Here is a 25,748-nt window from a genome sequence, read left to right as displayed (position 1 = left end):
CCTACTGTCTGTAATGTCTTGTCATCACTATTAAATTCTCTACCTTTGGGAAATCTACTATTAAAGGTGCCACATGTGAATGTAATCAGTCAGCAATTGTTTGTCAGTCTAACTATTGCATCTAGTCATAGAAACTTCTAGTTTCATCCAATGAAGGAGCCAGAATATGTCTCCATTTTTAGATACAGAACAATCCACAATTGTGAATAATGATCTAAACCTGAATCCAGGAAATTCCTCAACAAAGTTTGGCCGATCAATTAAACAGGCTCAAACCTGGCCTCATAAGGTAGCTATACCCAAAGTTATAGGAGACTGATGTTGCTAACTATACGTGGCTAAAAGACTCACAATGAATAATAAGACTAACACTAGTCCCATCCAATCAACATGTGCCCCATGGAACTGCTCCCAATTACTTTCCCATCAGAATAGAGATACTTAGATTCCATCCCGATTAGAACAGAGATACTTAGAATTAGAACAGAGATACTTAGAATTCCTCCTCAAAAGGACCTGCATGCCTTTGTCATGGGAAATTATCATCATTTTGTACTGCAGTACAAGAGAACCATTTTCTAGGCTACAAGAAAGTTTCAGAGAAAAAAGTATCTAAAGTGTTGTGAACTTCTGAGGGATTTCAGGGCAAAGGAGCAAAAAAATATGCTTTCTTGATGGTAGCACTTCATTCTGTCATGATGGATTAATTCATTCTGCCATTCTGCCAGTTTCTGTCCATATCTTCTGGTTCTTGTTCTTCACTGCTGTAAGAACTCCTTTAGCCAATAGTCTTTAAGATATCAACCACTTGGGTATGGTCTCTTATATTATAAATGCAACCATATAGGTTGCACAATCTCTCTCAGTTGCTGTTTTCAATTCCTGTTACCCACTCATGCAGAAGACTGTGATCTGTGAATGTACCATTAAATAAGAACCATTCATTATACTCATTTCTGAGCTAGTGTAGGACTACTTTATATTATCCATCTACATCAGTGCCCATGTGAATTCTAACTACATGCCTACCAGAACCCACCCAAAAGGCCCAAAAGGTCTGTGGCCCAGAAGGTCTCACACCCTCACCCACCTGGCTTGATGTCACCTACTAAATGATTTTTTTTCAAAAGCCCACCACAACAGAGCTACTATCAATTTCCTGGTCTCACACACACTTCCACAACCTCCCCAACTGCTCTCCGTGCTGCACAGCGACATGTACAGCTTCTGTTTTGTGATCTCAGATTGTGAAGCTCTGGCTTCCTAGATATTCTGGCTACCAAAAAGCTCTCTCCGTGTATGAAATTGATTTAATTGCTCTTAATTTGTCAAGCAAAGCATATCTGTCAGTATTTAGGCAGGTGTCAATATGGAACCAAGTCCACCAGTTGCATCTCTATGCCCCTGCTGTTCATGTTTCTATGCCATTTGGCTATAACTGTGACACCTGCTGGTCAATAAAGATTATTGCACCTAAAATATTTACTGAAATTTCATAATAAAGGTAACTTTATTTGATTAACAAATAAAACAATAAATTTTAAAGATATATAATGACAGATACTATCACCAAGATTTTAGTAGCCTTTTTCTCTTATACTATGAGTGGTATTCTTCAAGGCTTATGGTTTTTCTGATACATAGATTTATTGGATATTGAGACTTAGTTTTGTTTTTCATATTATATCTGTAAAAGAAAACTGATAACAGAGAGAAGAATCAGGCACTTTTAGAAATGATACAGTCTTTACAGACTAATAATGAACAGCTAGCTGACAGGATTAATACCACCAAAGATCAAAAGCTAGCTATATAAATTAATACCATTGAAAATGATAACATTAATTTTACAGACAAAATTCAATCCATGTCAAAGGGTACTGAGAAATTAGCAAAAAGGATCCTTGCTGTTGAATTTGACAATCAAAATCTGTTAAAAAGTTATGTTAGCAGATAGAGTATCTCTCCAAGAAACTAATCTGCACACCATCCAAATGATATCCAAGGCTGAGAAGTTATCCTAATGGAAAAATTTCATACCTTAGAATCATATGTGCAGAAAGAGGACCAAAGGCTAAGTGACTTAGTGAAATCATTAGAATATTCATAGGTCAAAAGATTTGGGCTTTACAAAACACAATGATAAAAGGATTTGAAATGACTGAGGAAATTATCATAGCTGATATTCAGGAAGAGAAGGTACAAGAAAAGAATTTAACATTGCCAGTACCTGTCCAAGTCAGAGAGGACTTCCAAGGGGTTTTAACATCCTATCCTGTAATCACCTCTGACAAACCATCAAGTTGTAAATGCCCAAAAGCATGCAAAGAATGTAGATAAAAATCTATAGGTATTAATGATCTAAAGGAAATTAAGCAAGCAGTAGTATCTTATGGACTGCCTTCACCATTTGTTAAGAAAATGTTAGACATGGGCTTTTAGCAACAAGATGACCCCATACTATTGGTTTCAATTAGTTTCAGTGGTCATGTAAGATGGGCCACTACTGTGGGACTGCTATGAGTGAGAAGAGACAAACATTTTAGAATGACAGCAAAAAGGAAAAGTATTTGAGGCTTCCCAAGACCAAATTCTTGGTGAGGACACCTAAGCTGACCCATAGGATCAAGATCTTTATAATGAAAACATCTTGACCCTATGCCACACAGCAGCCTTAAATGCTTGGGAAAGGATTCAAGAACTAGGTAAAATAATTGAATTATGAATTAGGGCTAAACAAGGCTAAAGAGAATTCTTTAGTGACATTTTACAAAGATTGACTAAGGCTGTAGAAATAGGAGTAACATACTTAGACACTAGATGAGCACTTACTTAATCTCTGAATTTTGAAAATGCCAACTTAGAATGCAAATAGAAACTTGGGCCTGTAAATGTTAGATCGGAACCAATGGATAAATGGATCCTGAAGACAATGAGCATTGAGATATTTGACTATAATACTGTGGCTTGGGTAAGAGAAGCAATTTCCAAAAGTGTGAGGAGACATCAAAATGCCAAATGTATCAAATTTTGTAGAATAGGACATCTGAGAAGGGATTGTAGACAGGGCATTTCTAGAAATAATGTCTCCTCTGGAAATGGCAAAAATAGTATGTCTCAATATTCTGGACTATATAGAAGATGTGGCAATGGCCAGTTTGGACTAATAAATGTAGATCAACACAAGACAGACAAGGCAACATGATAACATTGGGAAACTCCTTGAGGGCTTCTCATAGGCCCCAAGGTCAAATGTGGTTCAATCATTCCCAGACACTGTGGAGAATATGTCTCACCAGAAAAATTTAAAAATCCATTGCTTGCCATAAAAAAAAATCTTACTGTTGTGGATTATGGTATAAACATAGAGTATGGGTAAAAATTCCAATAGGAAATAAGAAATATATATTTTGGCAAACTTCTGTAAATGATCAAAGAACAAAGGTAAGAATGCACATAAATAACATTATAATTGAGTGATTATTGGACACAGGTATGGCTGTGACTATGATTACTCCAGAAACTTGGCATCTGACTTGGCCTCTTCAAGAAAAAGATGTTCAATTAATAAAAATTGTAAGTCTTTCTCAAGTGAAACAAAGTCTGAAATGAGCTGAATGCATAGGACCAGTAGGACAGAAAGAAAGAATGAGGCCATATGTGGCTAATATTGCAGTAAATTAATGGGGTAGTGATCAACTGCAGTAATGGAATACTCATATTTACATTTCTGCAAACTCAGAAATTCATGCTATTATAAGAGACTAAAACAAAATGTCACCAGCCATTTAAGCTGTACAAGAACACAAACAACTAAAAACCTTCAGAGGTACTAGAGATCCTACCTTTATAATGGTTAACTGATGGACAAATATGGGTTAAATAATGGCCTTTAACAGAATAGAATTTGCAGGCTTTAAAACAGCTGGTATAGGTGCAACTAGATTCTCACCGTATTGTATAGTTATCTTTTTAAAAGATTGTTTCTTCACTACACCCTTACAAGAAAAGGACAGAGAAAAAAATGTCTTCACAGTGCCTACTTATAATAATTCCCAGACTACCAAGAAATATCAATGGACCATCCTTCTAGAGGTAATCTTTAATATCCCTACCCAGTGACAATACTTTGTAAGTCAGGTATCAGAAATAATATGTAAACAATTTCCTAAATCTATAATTTACCATTAAATGAATGACATTTTGCAATCTGATTCAAATGCAGATATCTTAGAAAGAATGTTTGAAGAAGTAAAGAAAAATCTTGCCTAAATGGGGATTACAAATTTCTCCTGAACAAAATACAGGTATGAAATTCTATCAATTACCTATGTTATAACATAGGTATACAGAAAATTATAACACAAATAGCTCAAATTAAGAGACCAATTGCAGACTCTAAATGATTTTCAAATATTGCTAGGATACATTTTCCAGTCTATGATCTGCTGTTGGGATAACACCTGACCTAGTAGTTTATTTAAATGAAACCTTAGTGACAATAGTCCCAGGAAATTAATAGCTGATGCTGAGAAAGAATTAACTTTGGTTGAAGAGAAATTATAAAAGGCACATGTGAATAGTGTGGATACAAATCTTAATTGCAATCTAGTCATATTGCAGTCCAGAATTTCTCCTACAGGAATTTAATTGCAAAGGGAAAATATTATTTTAGAATGGAATGTTTTACCACATAAACTGAGTAAAAATTAAAAACCTATATGGAACAAGTCTTTGAATAAATTATAAAAGGAAAATTGTGACTTTGAAAACTAGCAGGAGATGACCCAGCAGAGAATATAGTGCCTTTTGCTACTGATGCAATTTAAAAATTATGGGAAGACAATGAACCATGGCAAATAACTTATGCTAATTTTAGGAGAGATTAATAGCAATTATTCCCAAAGTGATAGAATTAACCACACAAGAAAAACTACTTGGATTTTTACCCACACTTGACACACCACAAACTGGAGCCTGAATATTCTATACTTATGCAAATAAATCAGGAAGGACAGGCTACCAATCAGAAGATTTAAGTAAGGTGGTAAAAAGCCCTTACAATTCTACCCAAAAGGCAGTGCTGTATGCTATTTTCATGGTACTAAGAGATTTTATTTTATTTTAAATAACCTGTCAATGTAGTTACTGATTTGCAATATGCAGAAAAAATTTGGTTTGCATAATGAAACTGCTGAATTTATATGAGATAATACAGAATTGACTTCATTATTTATTCAGGTTCAAAATATAATCAGGAATAGGCTTTGTCCCATATACGTAACACACATTTGGCCCCATACTGGACTATCAGATCCTCTAGCACAAGGTATTGCAAATTGATCAGTTATTTTTTTTCCTAAGACAATCTCTTTATTAGAATAAAAGGGAATCCATAGATCTTCTAAGATAATTTTTTCAAGGTTTTTAACTTTTTTCTCATTTTTTTTATTAAAGATTTCCATCTCCTCCCCTCATCCTCCCCCTTCCCTCCCCTCCCTTCCACCCATACCCCCACTCCACCCTCTCCAAGACAAAGAGCCATCAGGGCTCCCTTCACTATGTTAATTCCAAGGTCCTCCCAGCTCCCCCTAAGTCCAGGAAGGTGAGCAACCAAACTGACAAGGCTCACAGTGAGCCCATCCATGCTGTAGAGTTCATGCTCATCGCCGCTGTCCTTGGTTTCTCAGTCCTCCTCCACCGTCAGCCACATTCAGAGAGTCCGGCTTGGTCCCCTGTTCCATCAGTCCCATTCCAACTGGACTTGGTGGTCTCCCGTTAGTTCTGTCTCACCGTCTCAATGGGTAAACGGACTCCTCACGGTCCTGACTTCCTTGCTCATGATCTCCCTCCTTTTGCTCCTCATCAGGACCTTGGGAGCTCAATCCGGTGCTCCTATGTGGGGCTCTGTCATTTTCTCCATCCAATGCCAGGTGAAGGTTCTATGGTGATATGCAAGATATTCATGAGTATGGCAATAGGGTCTGGACATTTCTGGCACTCTCTCCTCAGCTGCCCAGGACCTAGCTGGGGGTGTCTTCCTGGACACCTGGGAACCCCTCTAGAGTCCAGTCTCTGCCAACCCTAGAATGGCTCCCTTAACTAAGATATATAATTCCTTGTTCCCATATCCACCCTTCCTATATCCCAACCATCCTATTCCCCCCTGATCAGTTATTAATTAGAAATATGCTAAAGGCCTCAGATTTCATAAAAAACATTATGTTAATAGTCAAGGTTTACAGAAAGTTTTCTATTACATAGCAACAAGCTAAGAAGATTATAAAAAGATGTCCTACTTGTTTTCTATAACCAAACACTACTACCTGCAAGGAGTAACCCAAAGGGTATTCAAAGGAATAAAATCTGGCAGATGGATGTGTTCCATTTTATAGTATTTGTAAAATGAAAAATGTGTGCACCACACCATTGACACTTTTACATATTTTCAAAGGGCAAGTGCTTTGAGTTTGGAAAAGGCTAATTCAGTATTCATACATTTATTAGAATTTATGGCCAATATCAGTATACCTTCACAAATAAAGACAGATAATGATCTAGCATTCATTTTCTAAGAAATGAAAGTTTTTAGCTTATTATAATATAAAACATGTTATATGTATACCAAACAATCCTACCAATCAGGCAGTTATAGAAAGACCAAACTGAAGCATAAAAGAAACTTTAAACATACAGAAAAGGATGTAAAATGCCCCCAGAAATAGATTGCATAATGCTGTATTAACCTTGAATTTTCCTAACACTAGTGAGAAAGAAACAATGGCAGCAGAGAGACATTGGATAATAGAAAAAAACTTCTGAATTACACCAACCAGTGTATTTCAAGGATGTGTTGACCTCAGAATGAAAACCAGGATATGTGCTACACTGGGGAAAAGGTTTCACTCTTGTTTCCACAGGAGAAGAAAAGTTATGGATACCATAAAAATTAATAAAGATCCATTTAAAAAACAGTAACCTCTTGAGAAAGAGAAATGACTGCTCGTCTACAGATGTACAATCATACAGGTCTTAAGGAAGCCTCATAAAGGTTGGGGCTGGGTGATCTTTTTGTCTTTGCATAAAAATACTCATCTTTAAAAAATCAAGAGACCCTGGACATCTAGATGCATAAAGAAGAAAATATAGCTTTCCATAAAGAATCACCAAGTAAAGAGAAATCTGACATATGACATCTAATCATCTACATGGTAAAGTTTTATTACCTGAACATGTACATATCTCTACTTAAAAATCAAAGCTGTCTTTGGAGTTGGACAATGGTTATCCTTCTCTAAATTCAACCATGTCATTAAAAAAATTCAGAGTTTCTGTTTTATATCAGAAGCCATCTTGTATGGGACAGACAGAAGAAAGGATTTAGGAAAAATTGTATTTCTTTTTATACCTATTTTTGTCTCTATCATAACTTATGTCTATATGAATAATGTTTAAGTTTTTCACAATGAACAATAAATTTTCCTGCAGTAATCTTTGAAGATGGGCACCAAAATATTGATTCCATCTATTTGATATGATGTCATGATGCTGATATCACTAATTTAAGATTGGTTTTGTTTCCAGATGCTCAAAATGATTTCAACTTGGTTAGCTGAAATGGTGTACCTTATTTTAATGTTCTAGCCATAACTTCAAATAAGAACTTCAGAAAAACCCTACTGAATACTCGTGTACTATGTGCAATTAACTATACAGTAAGCTAGAAACTTAACCATTATTTTCATTTTGAAAGATCCCATAGAAAGAGCATCACTCCCATAATAACTGGAAGTAATTCTAGAAGATGATGTCCCCTCTCCCAACAAAGTTTGTTCTCCAGGTTTAGGGACATCAGTTTGGGGTTTGATTATAACTGGTATAGGGTTGGGGGTTGGGTGATCTTCTTTGAAAACAAAAGGGAAATTGGGTAGGATAATAGGTAGATTAGTGTGATCATTTTCACACTAATAATAAAAGTGAGTAATAGAGTAAATACTTGTGAGCCATTATTTATAGATAATTGATATTGGTATAGATTCTTGTATATTGATACAAATTCAAATTATATTAGCTGTACTGAATATGCTCTTATTTCTGTTTACAATATTTGTACACCCAGGCAAACTTATTTTATCATATTTTGTGCATGTCCTGTCTTCTTGCATTGGACAGGAGTTCAATTCCCTGGCAACATACAACTATCTATAATTATAGTTCCAATGCTCCTTTCTGTCTTCTGAAAGCAATTGTTATACAGGTGGTGTACAGACATATATGCAGGCAATATTATATATGCAGACATATATGCTCATGGCAATATTATTTCCAGCCAAAACCTGGAAACAACCTAAATATTCCTCAATCAAAGAATGAATAAAGATGTGGTACATTTATATAATGGAGTACTACACAGTGGAAAAAAATGATGACATCTTGAAATTTGCAGGCAAATGGATGGATCTAGAAAACATCATATTGAGTGAGGTAACCCAGTATTAGAAAGACAAATACAATATTTTCTCCCTTATAAGTGGCTTTTAGAGACAAAGCAAAGAAAAACCAGGATACAATTTTTAATTCTAGAGAACTTAGACAACAAAGAGGACCCTAGGAGAGACATACATGGATCTAATCTATATGAGAAATAGAAAAAGACAAGATGCCCTAAGTAAAATTAAGATTTGGGGAGTCATGAAAGATGTTATAAGGGGAAAAGGAGGAAGGAAGGGGAGCAGAGAAAAATATATAGCTCAATATAAACTAATTTACAATCCCAGATAACCTAGACAACAATGAGGACCTTAAGAGAGACATACATAGATCTAATCTACATGGGAAGTAGAAAAAGGCAAGATATCCTGAGTAAATTGGGAGCATGGAGGCCTTGGGAGAGGGTTGAAGGGGAGAGGAGAGGTAGGGAGGAAAGCAGAAAAATGTAGAGCATAATAATAATAATAATAATAGAAATAAAATAAAGTTAAAATTTGAAGACAACGAAAGCAGGCACTTTGGAAACCCAGAGAATCATTAGGTCATACTTCAAAAACCTGTACTCCACAAAATTTGGAAATCTAAAAGAAATTAAAGTTATAGTGATAGGTACCACCTACCAGAATTAAATCAAGACCAGATAAGAAAACTAAAGAGACTTATACCTCATAAGAAAATAAAAGCAATACTAAAAATTGGGTGTAGATTTTTTTAGGAAAGAAATATCTTCTTGGATGACTATTTTGTTGAATAAAATGAACTTTCATTCTTTAACCTTTCAAAATAGTTTTATTCTGAAGTCTGTTTTGTCAAATATTAGGAAAATGATATATCTTGCTTCCTGGTCCCACTGATTTGATTTCATCTTTTTACCTTGAGGCCATTTCTGTCCTTAGAACTAAGAGGTGTTTCTTGTAGACAAAATAGAGATGGGTTTTGTTTTTTGATATATTTAGTCACTCCATGTCCTTATTTGGAGAAAATAATAATAATAATAATAATAATAATTTATATTTAAAATTATTTGAAATATAAGTGCTAATTTCATTTATTGGGTCACTGATTTGTCATCTGTATAATTTATTTGTATGTATATATTCAAGACTGAACATTTGGTATTGGATAACCCTTTGGTGTGCTATTCCATATGAAAGATTATTTTTTTTACTCTGCAAATTTCTTAGTTGCCTAAGTGCAGACTTGCCACCTTATTGGCTTTTCCTCCACCTCTTTGGCATGACTATATGTAATGTACTTATTCAGTTCATGTATGGGCAGGAAAGTTTGTAGAACTATGTGTCTCTGGATTTGACATTACTAGGCAGCACATTTTCATAGCACAACTTTCTAATCTTCTGGTTCTCACAGTTCTTACACACACACACACACACACACACACACACACACACGCACACACACACACACACACACACACACACACAATGTTCCTTGAGTCAGAAAGATGTCTGTGTACTTCTCATTTCATTTGTTTGAAGTATTTTGTTCATTCTAGTATTCTACAGTGGTGTCTATCTTAAAACTAAGATCCCTCTCTTGTAGATAGCTGATAGAGATTATAGAAATATGTATATTGAGTCTTTGTTTTTTTAATATTTGATGTTGTTTGTCTTCTCAGCAGTAATTTGTGTTTCATAAATAATGGCTTCATATTTCTTTCCCCTGTCTCTCTGCTATGCTCATTTTCCTTTAGTTAAAAAATAAAGATTCCCATGTTTTCCTTACTTTTGGTTCCTTTAATATATTTTAACGTGTTTATGTCAATGAAACTTTTTATTTCTTTTTCAAATATGACAGATTTGCCAGGTATATTAGCAAAGGGAGCATCTTAGTATTTTAGGACTTGAGAAATTTTGTTCTAGGCTTTTACTTTCAAAATTTTTATTGGGAAATCAACTATTATTCTGGTTGGTTTTCCATTATATGTGGCCTGCATTTCTTTCCCTTTATGCTTCAAAATAATTTGTTATTTATGCTTAATTTTTTAAATATGATATGCCATGGAAATTTTCTTTGCTGGTCTTGTATATTTGCTTATCTGTTTACTTCTCATATCTATATTATCTTTCCTTAATTTGGGGAAATTTTCTCCTATGATCTCTTTGAGAATCTGTATTATGCCACTGAATATGGTTTCTTCTGTCATCAATTGTTGTTTTCAGAATTACATTCCATGTGTGATCCTTTATTATAGTTTAATAATAGCTTATCACTTACTTAATTGATCTATATTTTCTACCTTATCTTTTACCTAATTAATTACACTTCTGTACTTTCTTTTAAGTTTTCCTTTTGAGCTGCTAGGTTTTTGCATTCAATTTCAATTCGCCTTGAATCCTTTTTAATGTTTCTATCTTCTGATTGAATTCTTCTCTCAGGTCCTGAGTTATTTTTTTCATTTTTTTCTCATTTTTTATTAAGGATTTCCATCTCCTCCCCTCCTCCTCACCCTTCCCTCCCCTCCCTTCCACCCATACCCCCACTCCCTCCCTCTCCAAGCCAAAGAGCCATCAGGGTTCCCTTCACTATGTTAAGTCCAAGGTCCTCCCAACTCCCCCTAAGTCCAGGAAGGTGAGCAACCAAACCGACAAGGCTCACAGTGAGCCCATCCATGCTGTAGAGTTCAAGCTCATCGCAGTCGTCCTTGGTTTCTCAGTCCTCCTCCACCATCAGCCACATTCAGAGAGCCCGGTTTGGTCCCCTGTTCCATCAGTTCCATTCCAACTGGACTTGGTGGTCTCCCGTTAGATCTGTCCCACCGTCTCAAAGGGTAAACACACTCCTCACGGTCCTGACTTCCTCGCTCATGATCTCCCTCCTTTTGCTCCTCATCAGGACCTTGGGAGCTCAGTCCAGTGCTCCTATGTGGGGCTCTGTCATTTTCTCCATCCAACGCCAGGAATTAGAATTAATTTATAAATCATTGTCCTAGATTTTGAGCAAGAATTTTATGAACTATGACATAGATAAAAGGTAGCTAGAATTTGGAAAAACTATTGGCCATTTCTCTCAATTGGCACTAAATTTTGAATAAAACTTTCACTGTACTTCAACAGCTAAGTTTAGGATTTCATAGAGGCCAAGTGATAATTGTACCCAGGTCCTATGCTTGCATCCGGATGAACCTCATCAGTAACCAGTTCATCCTATGTTCATTTCTTAATTTTCATGGTATACATTTGGAACAGTTACACTTAGCTGATATTGTAATTAACTTGTTCACCTGACTCTTCAACAACTATTAAAAATTGTGGTAAAATGAATACACAAAAAAGCAGATACACATGAATATATATGCACACGTACATACACACAGGAGAGAAAGAGAGCGAGAACTTTCTACACTAGCCCCGACACAGATAGCTTTAGCACAGGTTGGTGGATCCTGGGTTTTTCAGAAGTGTAAGTAAACTGCTTTCTGTAACATTCTGTGGCCTAGAAGTGAAACTTTCAGGACAGTGGTTTTATTTTAAAGAGCTAGTGATGAGTTTGATAAGATTCAAACTTTACTAGTCCATTTTTATTTCCTATTCCTTAGGTCAGATTCTCAATCAGTTTCCTGTTTTGGTGTGTTTATATATGTATTTATGTGTGTTCATATGTGTGTGTTTGCATGTATTCATGCGTGTGTTTGCACGTGTATGTGCATATGTGTGTTTGCAAATGTGTGTACTTGTGTGTGTGTGTGTAAGTCTGCAAGATTTACCTGAAAGTTCATTCCATGATCTACATTTTTTGTCAAAGCTTGAAATAGGATACATGAGAACTGTCCTTGAAAACAAACACTGTCCTATGTTGAATATAAGATGCTAAAGAGACTTTTAAAATACCCGTTAGAGCCGGGCGGTGGTGGCGCACGCCTTTAATCCCAGCACTCGGGAGGCAGAGTCAGGCGGATCTCTGTGAGTTCGAGGCCAGCCTGGTCTACAAGAGCTAGTTCCAGGACAGGCTCCAAAGCTACAGAGAAACCCTGTCTCGAAAAACCAAAAAAAAAAAAAAAAAAAAAAAAAATACCCGTTAGATTGGAAATCCCCCTGGCCTTTTTTTGAGGTTTATGGATGGCATATGTCAAGTTTCGGAGGGATAAAGTAAAGGTTGATGTTGCTTGTGGTAGATTTATAGAAAGAACAGGAGTGAGTGAAATATGTATAAAAATCCCATAAAGGAACCCATTTCTGTATAAGCTAATTTAAAAATAAAATGTCCAATCATGCTGATTCCAGCCAGTTCCCACAGTGGATTTTGAAGAGAGACTTGATTGAAGATGAAATCCCCGCACTGATAATGTCAAGGAAATTAAATGAAAACAAACTTAATCCGTAAATTTGTATGTGAGACCTCTAAATATTCTCCTCTTATGTTAGAACATGGCTATGCACTCATTCTTGGTTTATTTAGATGTTTTGGTGCAAATTGTATTTACAGAACATGTAGATGCAGTTTGTATAACATATTAGACACTTAACACAACTTACATGTAATTATCCCCTGTGAGGACTTCACCAGATTGTGACCTAGGTTTTGAGAGTTTACCCACAGCGCCCAGTTTTTGCCAAGCCAGCATCTCATGAGCCTGGGCTTCTTCCCCTCTTAGTAAGGCAGATATTATTGTCCGTCTGGGTTGCAATCTCTGCATTTTTCATGCTGCAGCCTTTTCTCTTCCACCTAAGTGCTATTTTAATAACACTTATATTAAAACCCTCTCCTTTCTTATTACTCCTTGGCTTTCTCCAAGTGAGGGCAGGAATTAAGTGAGAAGGAATGAGCTTCCGTTGCTTCTCCATCAGTAAAGCAAGAGCAGAATTACCCTTCTGGCTGAGGGACTCCAGTAGCTGGAGGCATTCCCTTCAGTGCTTCTCGGGGCTTTCCTCTGGAGTCCTCTTAGATGCACTCGCCCAAGCTCACCACTCTAGCAAGGGTTCCTGTTATGCTGGAAGAAATAGCCGCCAGCAGCAGATAATGCATCCGGCCTTACACTGCCCTCGCCTCTCTCAAGTGCTGCGCACTCCGCCCCTGTCTGCGCTCTACACGCTACAATACAGTTTGCGAGCTTCAGGCAAGGGGGTGGAGGTTGAAATACACAAACACACACAGAGACAGACAGACACACGGACGTCTAATCACTGCTCTCATTACCGCTAAAATTAGAAATATTCAGAAGAATGGATTAGAGAATTGAAGACAGAGAATGTTCTCAAGGACCGATAGTTTGAAAACTGACTAAAAGATCACCGAATCGCAATATAACACTGGGCAAAATCTTCAAGCTGGAGCCAAGGAAATAGGATATTTATTTCACGTCTCACCATGCTAAATAAAATGCTATAAAATAAAAAAATAAAAATAAAAAAATTGTGGTAAAAGCCCCCTCTCTTGAGAAACCAAAGAGAAAGAAAAATAAAAAATTGCAGTAAAGGCCAAGGAGAAGTTGATAGAACTGCCTCTACCTAGTAAACATTAAAGCAAAAGCAATATAATGCTACTAGAAGATTGCAGAAGTTGGTGCCAGTATTGAGGTTGTAAATTATGAATGAGTATGTAATTTCACCCTCTACTATTGAGCTCATCCACTTAGGCTCTAAAAATGGCTCTTGGAAGTAGTAGAGAGATATTAGTATGCTTAATCAGCTGTTGACTCAAATTTAAGCTATTATATGAGCTGTAGTTTTGTTCTTCTAGCAATTAATGTATATTATGGGACTTAACACAAAGCTTTATTGCTAGCAAATTATTTTTATCTTTGTCACTGAATATTAATATTAATATTTTGATTTCTTCTGGCATTAAAATAAAGGTAACTCCAGGGACAGGCATTTTTAATGTCAAATCATCCCAATACATAGCCCAGAGTAATATCTGAGTATCAAGAAAAAAATAAGCAAATTATTTGCATTAGATTATTATGGCTGCTGCAACAAAACACAGAAAACATAGTAACACCATAGTTCACATCCCTGGAGGTGTATTTCAGTTGAAATTAAAAATCCAGTCAAGTTGAGAATTAAGATTAACTCCCACAAAATAGCAGAAGAAAGTGAAAACAAATAATTGAGTATATCAATGATGGTAAAAAATATTTTTTACAAATCAAACAACAGAATAAAAAATATTTTTATTCAAACATTATGTTTCTAATATAATGTTCCTTGATTCCTAGGACAAAATGCTATCCAGAATAAGAACTCAGATCTTGAACTAGTGTGCTTAAAATATAACACAGTACATGCATAAGATCTGATAAGAATTTTAAATATTGCATATCACAACTGATGATTATCTTGCATATCACCATAGAAACTTCATCTGGTGATGGATGGAGATAGAGACAGAGACCCACATTGGAGCACTGGACTGAGCTCCCAAGGTCCTAATGAGGAGCAGAAGGAGGGAGAACATGAGCAAGAAAGTCAGGACCGTGAAGGGGTACCTTCACCCACTGAGACGGTGGGACAGATCTAATGGGAGATCACCAAGGCCAGTTGTAATGGGACTGATGGAGCATGTGATCAAACCAGACTCTTTGAATGTGGCTGATGGTGGAGGCTGACTGAGAAGACAAGGACAATGGCGCTGGGCTTTGATTTTCTACTGCATGGACGGGCTCTGTGGGAGCCTTGTCAGTTTGGATGCTCACCTTCCTGGACCTGGGGGGAATTGGGAGGACCTTGGACTTCCCATAGTGTAGGGAACCCTGATTGCTCTTTGGCCTGGAGAGGGAGGAAGTAGGGATGTGGGTGGAGGGGAGGGGAGGGAAGTGGGAGGAGGAAAGGAGATAGAAATTTTTAATAATAATAATAATAATAACAATAATAACAACAACAACAACAATAATAATAATAATAAATGGGAAAAAAGATAAAAAAAGAACTCAAAAGAAGAAAAATATTTAATGTCATAATTATAATGATTATTTTTTCTTCCATACTATTCTCATGAATGCACTCTTGACCTCCTTGTTCCTCAGGCTGTAGACCAGAGGGTTCAGCATAGGGATGACCATGGTGTAGAACACAGACACAATTTTGTCAGTGTCCATTGCATGTCTAGAGCTGGGCTGCAAATACATGAAGATGATAGTTCCATAGAAAATAGAGACTGCAGTGAAGTGGGAGGCACAGGTGGAAAGAGCCTTCTGATGCCCTGCTCCTGAGTGCATCTTAAAGATCATTACAAAAATTATAATATATGATACTAATACTATTATGAGAGCAAAAAAGATATTGAAGCTGGCTAGACATACAGAAACCAGTTCATTAACATGTCTATCAGAACAAGAGAGAGCCATGACTGCTGGCATATCACAGAAAAAATGATGCACCACATGGGATCCACAGAAGGAGAGACTGAATGTGTTTCCAGTATAGATACAGGCATTCAGAAAGCCACAGGCATAGCACCCTGCAATCAGCCATGTACAAATACCTGTAGTCATGTTGCTGGCATAGTGTAGGGGCTTGCACACTGCTGCATAGCGATCATAGGCCATTGAGGCCAACAGATAATTTTCCACAGTAGCAAAGCCTGCAAAAAAGAACAACTGAGCAGCACAGTCACTGTATGTCATGATCTTGTTTCCTACTAGAAGTCCAATCATGACTGTAGGTGTGACAGCTGAAGAGTAACCAAGATCAACAAGGGAAAGATTACCCAAGAAAAAGTACATGGGGGTATGAAGACGAGAGTCCAACAAAATTAGAAAGATCATCCCCAGGTTCCCCAACAGGGTCATGGTGTAGATGAGGAGAAAGGTGATAAACAGGGGAAGTTGTAGGCTTGGGTCTTTGGTGAGTCCCAGCAGTAGAAACTCTGTCACTTCTGTCATGTTCTCCATCATTGTCTTCTGACAACTTAATGCTTTGTGACAATTAGAAAGAAAAATAATATGCTAATAATTAAAATGAAATTAATTTGTATAAACAGAAGTTATAGAAATGCATTGTAGTAACAACTTTGAAAAGATCCTCTAAAAATCTTGGACTTTGAATTCCAATTTAATGTGCTATCCTGTATATGGTCACATGATGTTAAATCTAAAACATGCAGTTTAAAATTGGTGCTCATCCTTGTGCAGGGAGTGAGAGACTTTGGAACTCCTTGTCCTAAATGGGATGTTTCCATTAAACTCCTTCCCACAGAGCTCAAGGAACTATGTGGAAGAAGACACAGAAAGATTGTAAAAAGCAGAGGGTATAGATGCCTCTAAGAAAAAATATCTTCAGATATAAGATGACTAATATACATAAGAATTGACAAAGATGATAGAAGTGTACAAAGTTAAAGTCAAATGTGGCCCTAGCACAGAGAGAGGAAAGTGGATACAGGGTCCAGCTTGTAACCAAAAAACTTTCTCTAACTGATACATACTGGCAAGTATATAATCATATTTCTCCAGTGCAATCTTACTGGGCATATCAACCATATTACAGAACAGGTATCATGACCTGAAGCAGTTGGCCTAGGCAAAATAAACCTCATGGGTTATTGTAGGGTTTTTTTTTTTTTGCTTATTTGGTGGTATTTTTGGTATTTTCTTGTCCTACTTTTTTGTTTTGTTTGTTCAGTTTTCATTTGTGAGATGTTGCTTACTTTTGAAAGAAAAATATATAAAAAATACAAAGTTGGTGGATAAGAGGATATAGGAGGAGTTAGGGGAGGAAAAACATGATCAAAATATACTATGTGAAAAAATTAAATTAGAAAAGAAAAAGATATTTTGCCCATATGCAAACTACTTTTTTTTCTTTTTTCTTTTTTTGGTTTTTCAAGACAGGGTTTCTCTGCAGCTTTTTTAGAGCCTGTCCTGGAACTAGCTCTTGTAGACCAGGCTGGCCTCGAACTCACAGAGATCCGCCTGCCTCTGCCTCCTGAGTGCTGGGATTAAAGGCGTGCACCACCACCGCCCGGCTTGCAAACTACTTTTTAAACAATGTAATACATGGATAACAAATAAATATATCTTCCAATTTACTTCTGAGCTCAGTAAAGTTTGACAATTCCAAATTTTTCCCCTGCCAAGAAATGATTTAAACAGTTAGATTGCATCTACTATCTTCTCAATGATATAAATTCAAGAAAATGATAAAACAAAGACCTACTCTATCAATTCAGTTGAGGTAATTTTATCATTTAAATAAGGATCACTTTCTTTTCTTACCTATCTATGTGTTTTATATTGTCTATTTACTTTATTGCCTACAATGATTGATAAACATATTCTAAAGATAAATCATTAACCTATCTGTCAGTGTCATTCATTCCAGTTTTTAATCTTCACTTTGCATATTACATGAAGACATTAAGTAAATTACTTATGTAATTACATATTACTTATTAAAATAGAAATTGTTTTGAGCAACTATGGAAAATAATATTTTTGCTTTTCAATAAATCAGATCTACCCCTGGATTGACATCAATTATATTTCTTACTGTAAATTCAACATTATAAGTTGTCTTGAGGACAAAAATTTATTAACCAAGATCAGGCACATTCACATTAATTCAGCAATGGAATGTGGCCTAAATGTGATTGCAGGCACATGCTCTCGTAGTCATATTCAAAAGATTCTGAATTATCTTTAGAAAAAAATAGAAAAATGTGCATAGACATGAATCAATGTCCTAGTTGACCATAATTTCTCTCTCCTTCATGGGTAATGTCATATACACCACATATTTCACAGATTCTAATTGTAAGACTGAATAAGAAACTTCAGTGAATTTATTAAGAATACATTATCCATTTAAAATCATATGTTTAATGTTTACCTATGAATATAAAAGTACGTCAGTGCAATATTTATCTTTTAATATTTTCACTCACCGTGGTTGAGACTTCTGGCTAATCTACTCTTTAAAAGTCTTTATGGTTAACTATTACCACTGAAATAAAAACATTAACCAATGAAGCATGGCATAAAGTACATTCCTTCAAAACTGTGTTGTGGAGTTGTATTTGTGTTTCAGAGTCTCCCATACACAGACCTGGTGAAAACTATGTAGACCTGGCAAGCTCCGCAGAGTTCCCCTAGGAGTCTTCTTGCAGTTTCTGCCCCTATATCATGTCAAGAAAGCACAAAATGACCCATGAGAACCACATTAATTACTTTAATGTACACATATCTTTTTGAATTACTGTTTTAATTAGTTTTGAAATTTCAAATTTGTAATGACTTTTTATTTCTCTCACATTTGCAGAATTTTGTAACATATTTGAAGAAATACTCTTAGCAAATAGTTTTAATGAATATTTTATTTTTCTTAATAATAGATTCTCCTTTCATACAATACATCCTGAAAATAGTTTCCACTGTAAAGTAACTAGTGTGCAAAGTAATGAACCTTTTTAAATGACATTTCAGACTGTTGTTTTTGTTGGTTCACCTCTCTAAGTCCCTTATTTGATCCCCATATACCACTTTATGTTGGCATCATTCCTTCCTCCTCAATGTTCGCTCTCAAAAGATAGTGCTTTTCTTTAATACCTACATCTATCACCATTTCACTTCAGTTTTGGAAATAAAGTTTTGCCAACAAAAGACAGATTCACGCTTTCAATTATAAAAGATCATAAAGTATTTTTTATCTATTTTTATTGAGCTCTACATTTTTCTCTGCTCCCCTCCATGCCTCTCTGCTCTCCTTCAACACTCTCCCAAGGTCCCCATGCTCCAAATTTACTCAGGAGATCTTGTCTTTTTCTGCTTCTCTTGTAGATTAGATCTATGTAAGTCTCTCTTAGTGTCCTCATTGTTATCTAGGTTCTCTGGGATGGTGATTTGCGGGCTGATTTTCTTTGCTTTGTGTTTTAAAACCTATTGTGAGTGAGTACATGTGATAATTGTGTTTCTGGGTCTTACCTCACACAAAATGATGTTTTCTAGCTCATCTATTTGCCAGCGAAGTTCAAGATATCATTATTTTTTTCTGCTGTGTAGTACTCCATTGTGTAAATATAGCACATTTTTCTTATCCATTATTTGGTTGTGGGGAATTTAGGTTGTTTCCAGATTCCGGCTATGACAACCAATGCTGCTATGAACATAGCTGAGCACATATTCTTGTGGCAGGATTGAGCATGCTTTGGATATATACCCAAAAGTGGTATTACTGGTCTTAGGAAGGTTGTTTCTTAATTTTCCTCACCACACTGACATCCAAAGGGGATGTACAAGCTTGCACTCCCACCAGCAATGCTACAACATCTCCAGCATAAGTTTTATGCTACTTTTTATGCTACAACCTCTCCAGCATAAGTTGTCATAAGTGTTTTTGAACTTGACCAATCTTACATCTGTAAGATGGAATCTCTGAGTTGTTTTGATTTGCATTCCTCTGATGACTAAGGATGTTGAACATTTCCTTTGTTAAGAGTTCTCTGTTTAGGTCTGTACTTCATTTTTTATTGGATTATTTGTTCTTTTATTGTGTTATAATTTCTTGAGTTCTTTATATAGTTTGGAGATCAGACCTCTGCCTGATGTGTGGGGTTAGTAAATATATTTTCCAATTATGTAGGCTGTCATTTTGTCTTGTTGACAATGTCCTTTGCTTTACAGAAGCTTTTTAGCTTCAGGAAGACTCATTTATTAATTGTTTCTCTCAATGTCTGCTGCTGGTGGGGATATATTTAGGAAGTGGTTTCCTGTGCCAATTCATTCAAGTGTACTTCCCACTTTTTCTCCTATAAGTTTCAGTGTGGCTGGCTTTATGTTGAGGTCTTTGATCAATTTGGACTTGAGTTTTGTGCATGGTGATAGACAAGGGTTTATTTTCATTCTTTTACTTGCTGATATCCAGTTATGCTAGCACTATTTGTAATGTGTGCTTTATTTTTTCCATTTAATATTTTTTGCTTCTTTGTCAAAAATCAGGTCTTCAAAGGTATATGGATTAATATCTGGGTCTTCATTTCGGTTCCATTGGTCCTCTGTCTGTTTTTATACCAATACCAGGCTGTTTTCAGAACTGTAGCTCTGTAGTAGAGTTTAAAGTCAGGAATTGTGATGCCTCCAAAAGTTCTTTTATTGTACAGGATTGTTTTGGCTATCCTGGCTTTTTTGATTTTTCATATGAAGTTGAGTACTGTTCTTTCTATGTCTATGAAGAATTATACTGAGATTTTAATGGGCTTTGCATTGAATCTGTAGATTGCTTTTGGTAAGATTGCCATTTTTACTCTGTTAATTATACCTTCCCAAGGGCACATTCTGGTGTCTTTTATTTCTTTCTTCAAAGATTTAAAGTTCTTGTCATACAAGACTTCCACTTGTTTGTTTAGAGTTACTCCAAGATATTTTATGCTATTTGTGGCTATTGTGAAGGATGATGTTTCTCAGATTTCTTTCAGCACTCTTATCATCTGTGTACAGGAGGGCTATGGTGCAGGACAATTGTCTATATTCATCAATTATGTTTTAAGTAAATGCTGAATGGCCAGTAGCCAGGCAAGAAGTATAGGCGGGACAACCAGACAGGAAGTAGAGGTGGGTCAAAGAGAACAGGAGAATTCTGGGAAAGGGGAAGCCCATTCCTCCGCAGTCCTGGCCCATCCATTGAAGAAGCAGGATGTGATTGCCTCACTGAAAAAGGCACTGAGCCATGTGGCTAATATATACTAGAAAAATGGGCTAATATATGTTATAAGAATTAATAAGAAGCCTGAACTAATGGGCCAATCAGTTTATAAAGTTGTAGAACTCTCTGTGATTTCTTTGGAGCTAAATGGCTGTGGGACCTGGTGGGAAGCCAGAAACCAGGCAGGACAGAAACCCCAACAAGCAATCCCTCATGTTACAGGGCTACTGCTTTTTTTTTTAATTAATCTTGTATCCTGCTACATTACTAAAAATGTTTTTGAGTTGTAGAAGTTCTTTGGTAGAATTTTTGGAGTCACTTATGTAAACTATCATATCACCAGCAAATAGTGAGTGTTTGACTTCTTTTCCGATTTGTATCTCATTGATCTCTTTTTAGTATCTTATTGATCTAGCTAGAACATCAAGAACTATACTGAATATATATGGAGAGAGTAGACAACACTGTCTTGTTTCTGATTTCAGTAGGATTCCTTTAGTTTCTCTCCATTTAGTTTGATGTTGGCTGTTGGCTTGCTGTATATTGCCTTTATTATGTTTAGGTATGTTCCTTCTATTCCGTCTCTCTCCAAATGAAGAGAGGTTGATTTTGTTGTAAGCTTTTTTGGCATCTAATGAAATGATCATGTGGTTTTTATTGTTCAGTTTGTTTATATGATGGATTATGTTGACAGATTTTTGTATGTTGAAACATCCCTTCATCTCTGAAGTAAAGACAACTTGATCATAGAGGATGCTGGTTCTGATGTGTTCTTGGAAACAATTTGCCAGTATTTTATTTAGTATTTTTGCAACAAATTTCATGAGTGAGATTGGCCTCTACAGACTTATAGACCAACAATTAACAAGCCAATATTTTATAGTCAACACTGATATTTTTGTAACTCAATAGCTTTTAGGAGCAACACAGGATATCCTCCCATTTAAGTATATTATTTTTATTTTATATATTTTCATCTAGTTATAAACAATTAGATTTCTACATTTACCTCAGGGGTATAAGAGCAAATGTCTGTAGATTTATGTTCTTAGGTATGCTGGTTTAGTACATTTGAGCTTGAAGGCTTTCTTCCAATAACAATTAACTGATTGTCTAGGTTTATGTAGTTATACCAAAGAGCTCCACAAGAGCACAGAATGGAGTTTAACAAAGATTAATTTATGTGGGAATAACTTCACAGTAACGGTAGTCAAATGCAGTCCTTTGTGTGCAATAGGAACTGCAAAAAATGCTACACATGGTTTTCATCTGCCTTTATAGGGTTACTATGCAATGTGATTCAGAAACATCACCCCTAGGTACAATTCTTGGTTGTTGCTATGCTTTGGAAAATGAGAGGGTAAAGTAGAAGAAAGAGGGATAAATGACACTCATTAACTAATTTAAGGAATGAGGTAGCTTCCTTTTCCATGACTTTTGACTTTATACAGGAGAACACTCAGTGAATTAAATAACAATGAGAAATGATGTTGTTAAAACTAAGTCTGCTTGTTTCAAGTAGCTCTTTTAAAAATATATCCTCATATTCTAGTCATTACATAAAATTTTAGCTATGTTCATCTGAATGTCCCTATGAGTTAAGCACAATTAAATGAACATGAAAATAGACACATAACAAATCCATGTTAAATTTTATTCTGGAAAATTTCTGACATCCAATTGTATGAGTTTTCACAAGACATGTATGAGTATGTATTCTCCTCAATGGCTTATTTTATGTAATTTATTACATACATTGATGTGTTGATGTGACAGAAGGATTGTTGAATAAAAATGAATGAATATGATAATATACTCAATTATTTTTTCAATAAATTGACAAAGTTATCTGAGACATTTTATTTGGATTTCACTCTTCTGAAAAAGGTGTTTTGTTTTTGACAGCCAGCACATTATTACAGAGGCAAAACTGTCACTTCAAATTCTTGAATGCAGTGAAGGGTAGGTAAATGGGATTTAGTATAAATGTTAAGATGAAAGGAATGAAGTTTTGAAACTGAAAACATTAAAATCATAGCTGTAAAGATTATTTTGACTTTAATACAATCTTTGTGAATGCACTCTTTACCTCCTTATTCCTTAAGCTGTAGACAAGAGGGTTCAACATAGGAATGACCATCGTGTAAAACACAGATGAAATTTTGTCTATGTCCATGGAGTGACTTGAGCTGGGCTGCACATACATGAATGTGACAGTCCCATAGAAAATGGAGACAGCTGTGAAATGGGATGCACAAGTAGAGAGAGCTTTGCCATATCCTGTAGCAGAGTGCATCTTTAGTATATTGGTGAAAATGAATGTGTAGGATATTAAGATGAACATAAGAGCACAAAAGATATTGAGGCTGGCTGCATAAATAAGAACTAGTTCATTGACACGTCTTTCAGAACAAGATATAATCATAACTGCTAGAACATCACAATAAAATTGGTGTACCACATTGGACTCACAGAAAGAGAGACTTAATACATCCACAGTGCAGATGGAAGCATTCAGGATACCACAGATATAACAGCCAATGATGAGACATGTACACATACTTGTTGTCATGGTGGTGGCATAGTGTAGAGGCTTACACACTGCTACATAGCGGTCATAGGCCATTGAGACCAAAAGGTAGTTTTCCACATTGGCAAAAGTTGAAAAAAAGAACATCTGAGAGGCACAGGCATTGTAGGACATGATCTTGTCTCTTGTAAGGAATCCAACTATGACCTTTGGAGTAATTGTTGAAGAGTAACAAAAGTCCACTAAAGACAAATTACTGAGAAAAATGTACATGGGAGTATGAAGCCCAGAGTCCAAAAGAATCAACAGAAACATTCCCAGGTTTCCAACCAGGGTGATGGTGTAGATAAGAAGGAAGGTGATGAAGAGAGGAAGCTGCAGATGTGAGTTATCGGTGAGTCCCAACAAGATGAACCATATCGCTTCTGTTTTGTTCTCCATTACTGATATCATTTAACCAAAAGAAGACCTTAAACAATATTTCAAAAATATAGAATAAGTGTCTGGAGAGATGGCTAAGCAGGTAGAAGCACTGATTTTCTATTCCAATAGACTCAGCATATACATGGCAGCTCAGCTCACAACTATGTGTCACTTCAGTACCAGGAGAGCTAACACTATCTTACAGCCTCCATAAGGATGAGGCACACATTATGCACAGACAAACATGTACATAAATCACTCATATGCATAGGGTTAATTTTTAAGGTTTTTTGTCAACACTTATTTATCTATGTATTTTTATGTACATAAGTGCTCTGTCTTCATACACCTGACAAGAGGGCATCCAAACCTATTATAGATGGTTGTGAAATGCTATGTGGTTGCTGAGAAATGAACTCAGCAGCTAGTGCTCCTAACCTCTGAGCCATATCTCCAGACCTAGGATTAATATTTCTTAAACTTTTAAGAATAAGGTAAATATTCTCCCTCCTTCTGCTCCTCATTTGGACCTTGGGACCTCAGTCCAGTGCTCCAATATGGGTTTCTATCTCCATCCATCGCCAGATGAAGGTTCTATGGTGATATGCAAGATAATCATCAGTGTGGCTATAGTAAAGGGCCAGTTCAGGCCCCCTCTCCTCAGCTGCTCAAGAAATAAGCTGCGGACATCTCCTTGGACACCTGGGAACCCCTCTAGAGTCCAATCTCTTGCCTACCTTCAAATGGCTCCCTTAATTAAGATATATACTTCCCTGATTCCATATCCACTCTTTCTCCATCCCCCAAGCTCTCCCCATACTCCCCTTCCCACTTCTCTCTCCCCAACTCCTCTTATGCCCATTCTACCCCCATCCCCAAGCTCTCATTTTTTTGCCTGGCAATCTTGTCTACTTCCAATATCCAGGAGGATAACTATATGTTTTTCTTTGGGTTCACCTTCTTATTTAGCTTCTCTAGGATCATGAATTATAGGCTCAATGTCCTTTATTTATGGAGAACATGAGCAAGGAAGTCAGGACCCACTGAGGTGCTGGGGCTGATCTAATGGGAGCTCACCAAGGCCAGCTGTACTGAGACTGAAAAAGCATGGGATAAAACCAGACTCATTGAACATGGCAGATAATGAGGGCTGCTGAGAAACCAAGGACAATGGCACTGGGTTTTGATGCTACTGTATCTACTGGCTTTGGATGGGCCTAGTCTTTTTGGATGCTTACCTTCCTAGACCTGGATGGAGAGGGAAGGACCATGGACAGGAAACCCTTACTGCTCTTCGAACTGAGGAGGGAGGGGAAGGGGTTTAGGGGTCTCGGGGGAGGGGGAGGGAAATGGGAGGCAGGGAAGAGGAGGAAATTTTTAATAAAAAAAATAATAAACAAAAGTTTAAAAAAAGAATAAGGTAAATAAAAGAATTGATAACTGTGGAATCTTAACTGATTTTCTATCAAAAATAAAAAGTACATATATTTGTGAGCTACATGAAGACAGTTTTGCAACTGTTCAAAATTATTTTTTAAAAATATCTATGTGCCAGTTCACATTTTCTGGCCTCCATAAAACTAACTTGTGTGTCTCTACCAGGAGCTACTATGGAATCAGCCTGTTCTTTGTCAATAGCATAATAACTTTGATAATGTACTACATACAAGTAAATTTTGAGGCACAAGAGATATAAATTTTGCACACATTTA

At 36.3% G+C, this 25,748-nt stretch overlaps 2 protein-coding genes across 2 annotated transcripts; both read right to left on the bottom strand.

The window, feature by feature from the left end:
• Positions 1 to 15,415: 15,415 nt before the first annotated feature.
• Positions 15,416 to 16,342, bottom strand: LOC119818754 (olfactory receptor 5B2-like). Its single transcript, XM_038336515.1, has one exon. The coding sequence runs from the start codon at positions 16,340 to 16,342 to the stop codon at positions 15,416 to 15,418; it is 927 nt and encodes a 308-aa protein (XP_038192443.1).
• Positions 16,343 to 23,130: 6,788 nt separating this feature from the next.
• Positions 23,131 to 24,057, bottom strand: LOC119822228 (olfactory receptor 5B3-like). The gene has a single exon (XM_038341218.1). The coding sequence runs from the start codon at positions 24,052 to 24,054 to the stop codon at positions 23,131 to 23,133; it is 924 nt and encodes a 307-aa protein (XP_038197146.1). The 5' UTR covers positions 24,055 to 24,057.
• Between the last annotated feature and the right edge of the window lie 1,691 nt (positions 24,058 to 25,748).

The sequence above is a fragment of the Arvicola amphibius genome, chromosome 1 (genome assembly GCF_903992535.2).
Source record: "Arvicola amphibius chromosome 1, mArvAmp1.2, whole genome shotgun sequence".
NCBI classification, from domain to species: domain Eukaryota; kingdom Metazoa; phylum Chordata; class Mammalia; order Rodentia; family Cricetidae; genus Arvicola; species Arvicola amphibius.
Note: the sequence above shows the minus strand (reverse complement) of the source record. Positions and strands in the feature narration are given on the sequence as shown.

Excerpts from the sequence above, each read along its gene's own strand:
- LOC119818754 (XM_038336515.1), bottom strand. The coding sequence starts at position 16,342 with ATGATGGAGAACATGACAGAAGTGACAGAGTTTCTACTGCTGGGACTC.
- LOC119822228 (XM_038341218.1), bottom strand. The coding sequence starts at position 24,054 with ATGGAGAACAAAACAGAAGCGATATGGTTCATCTTGTTGGGACTCACC.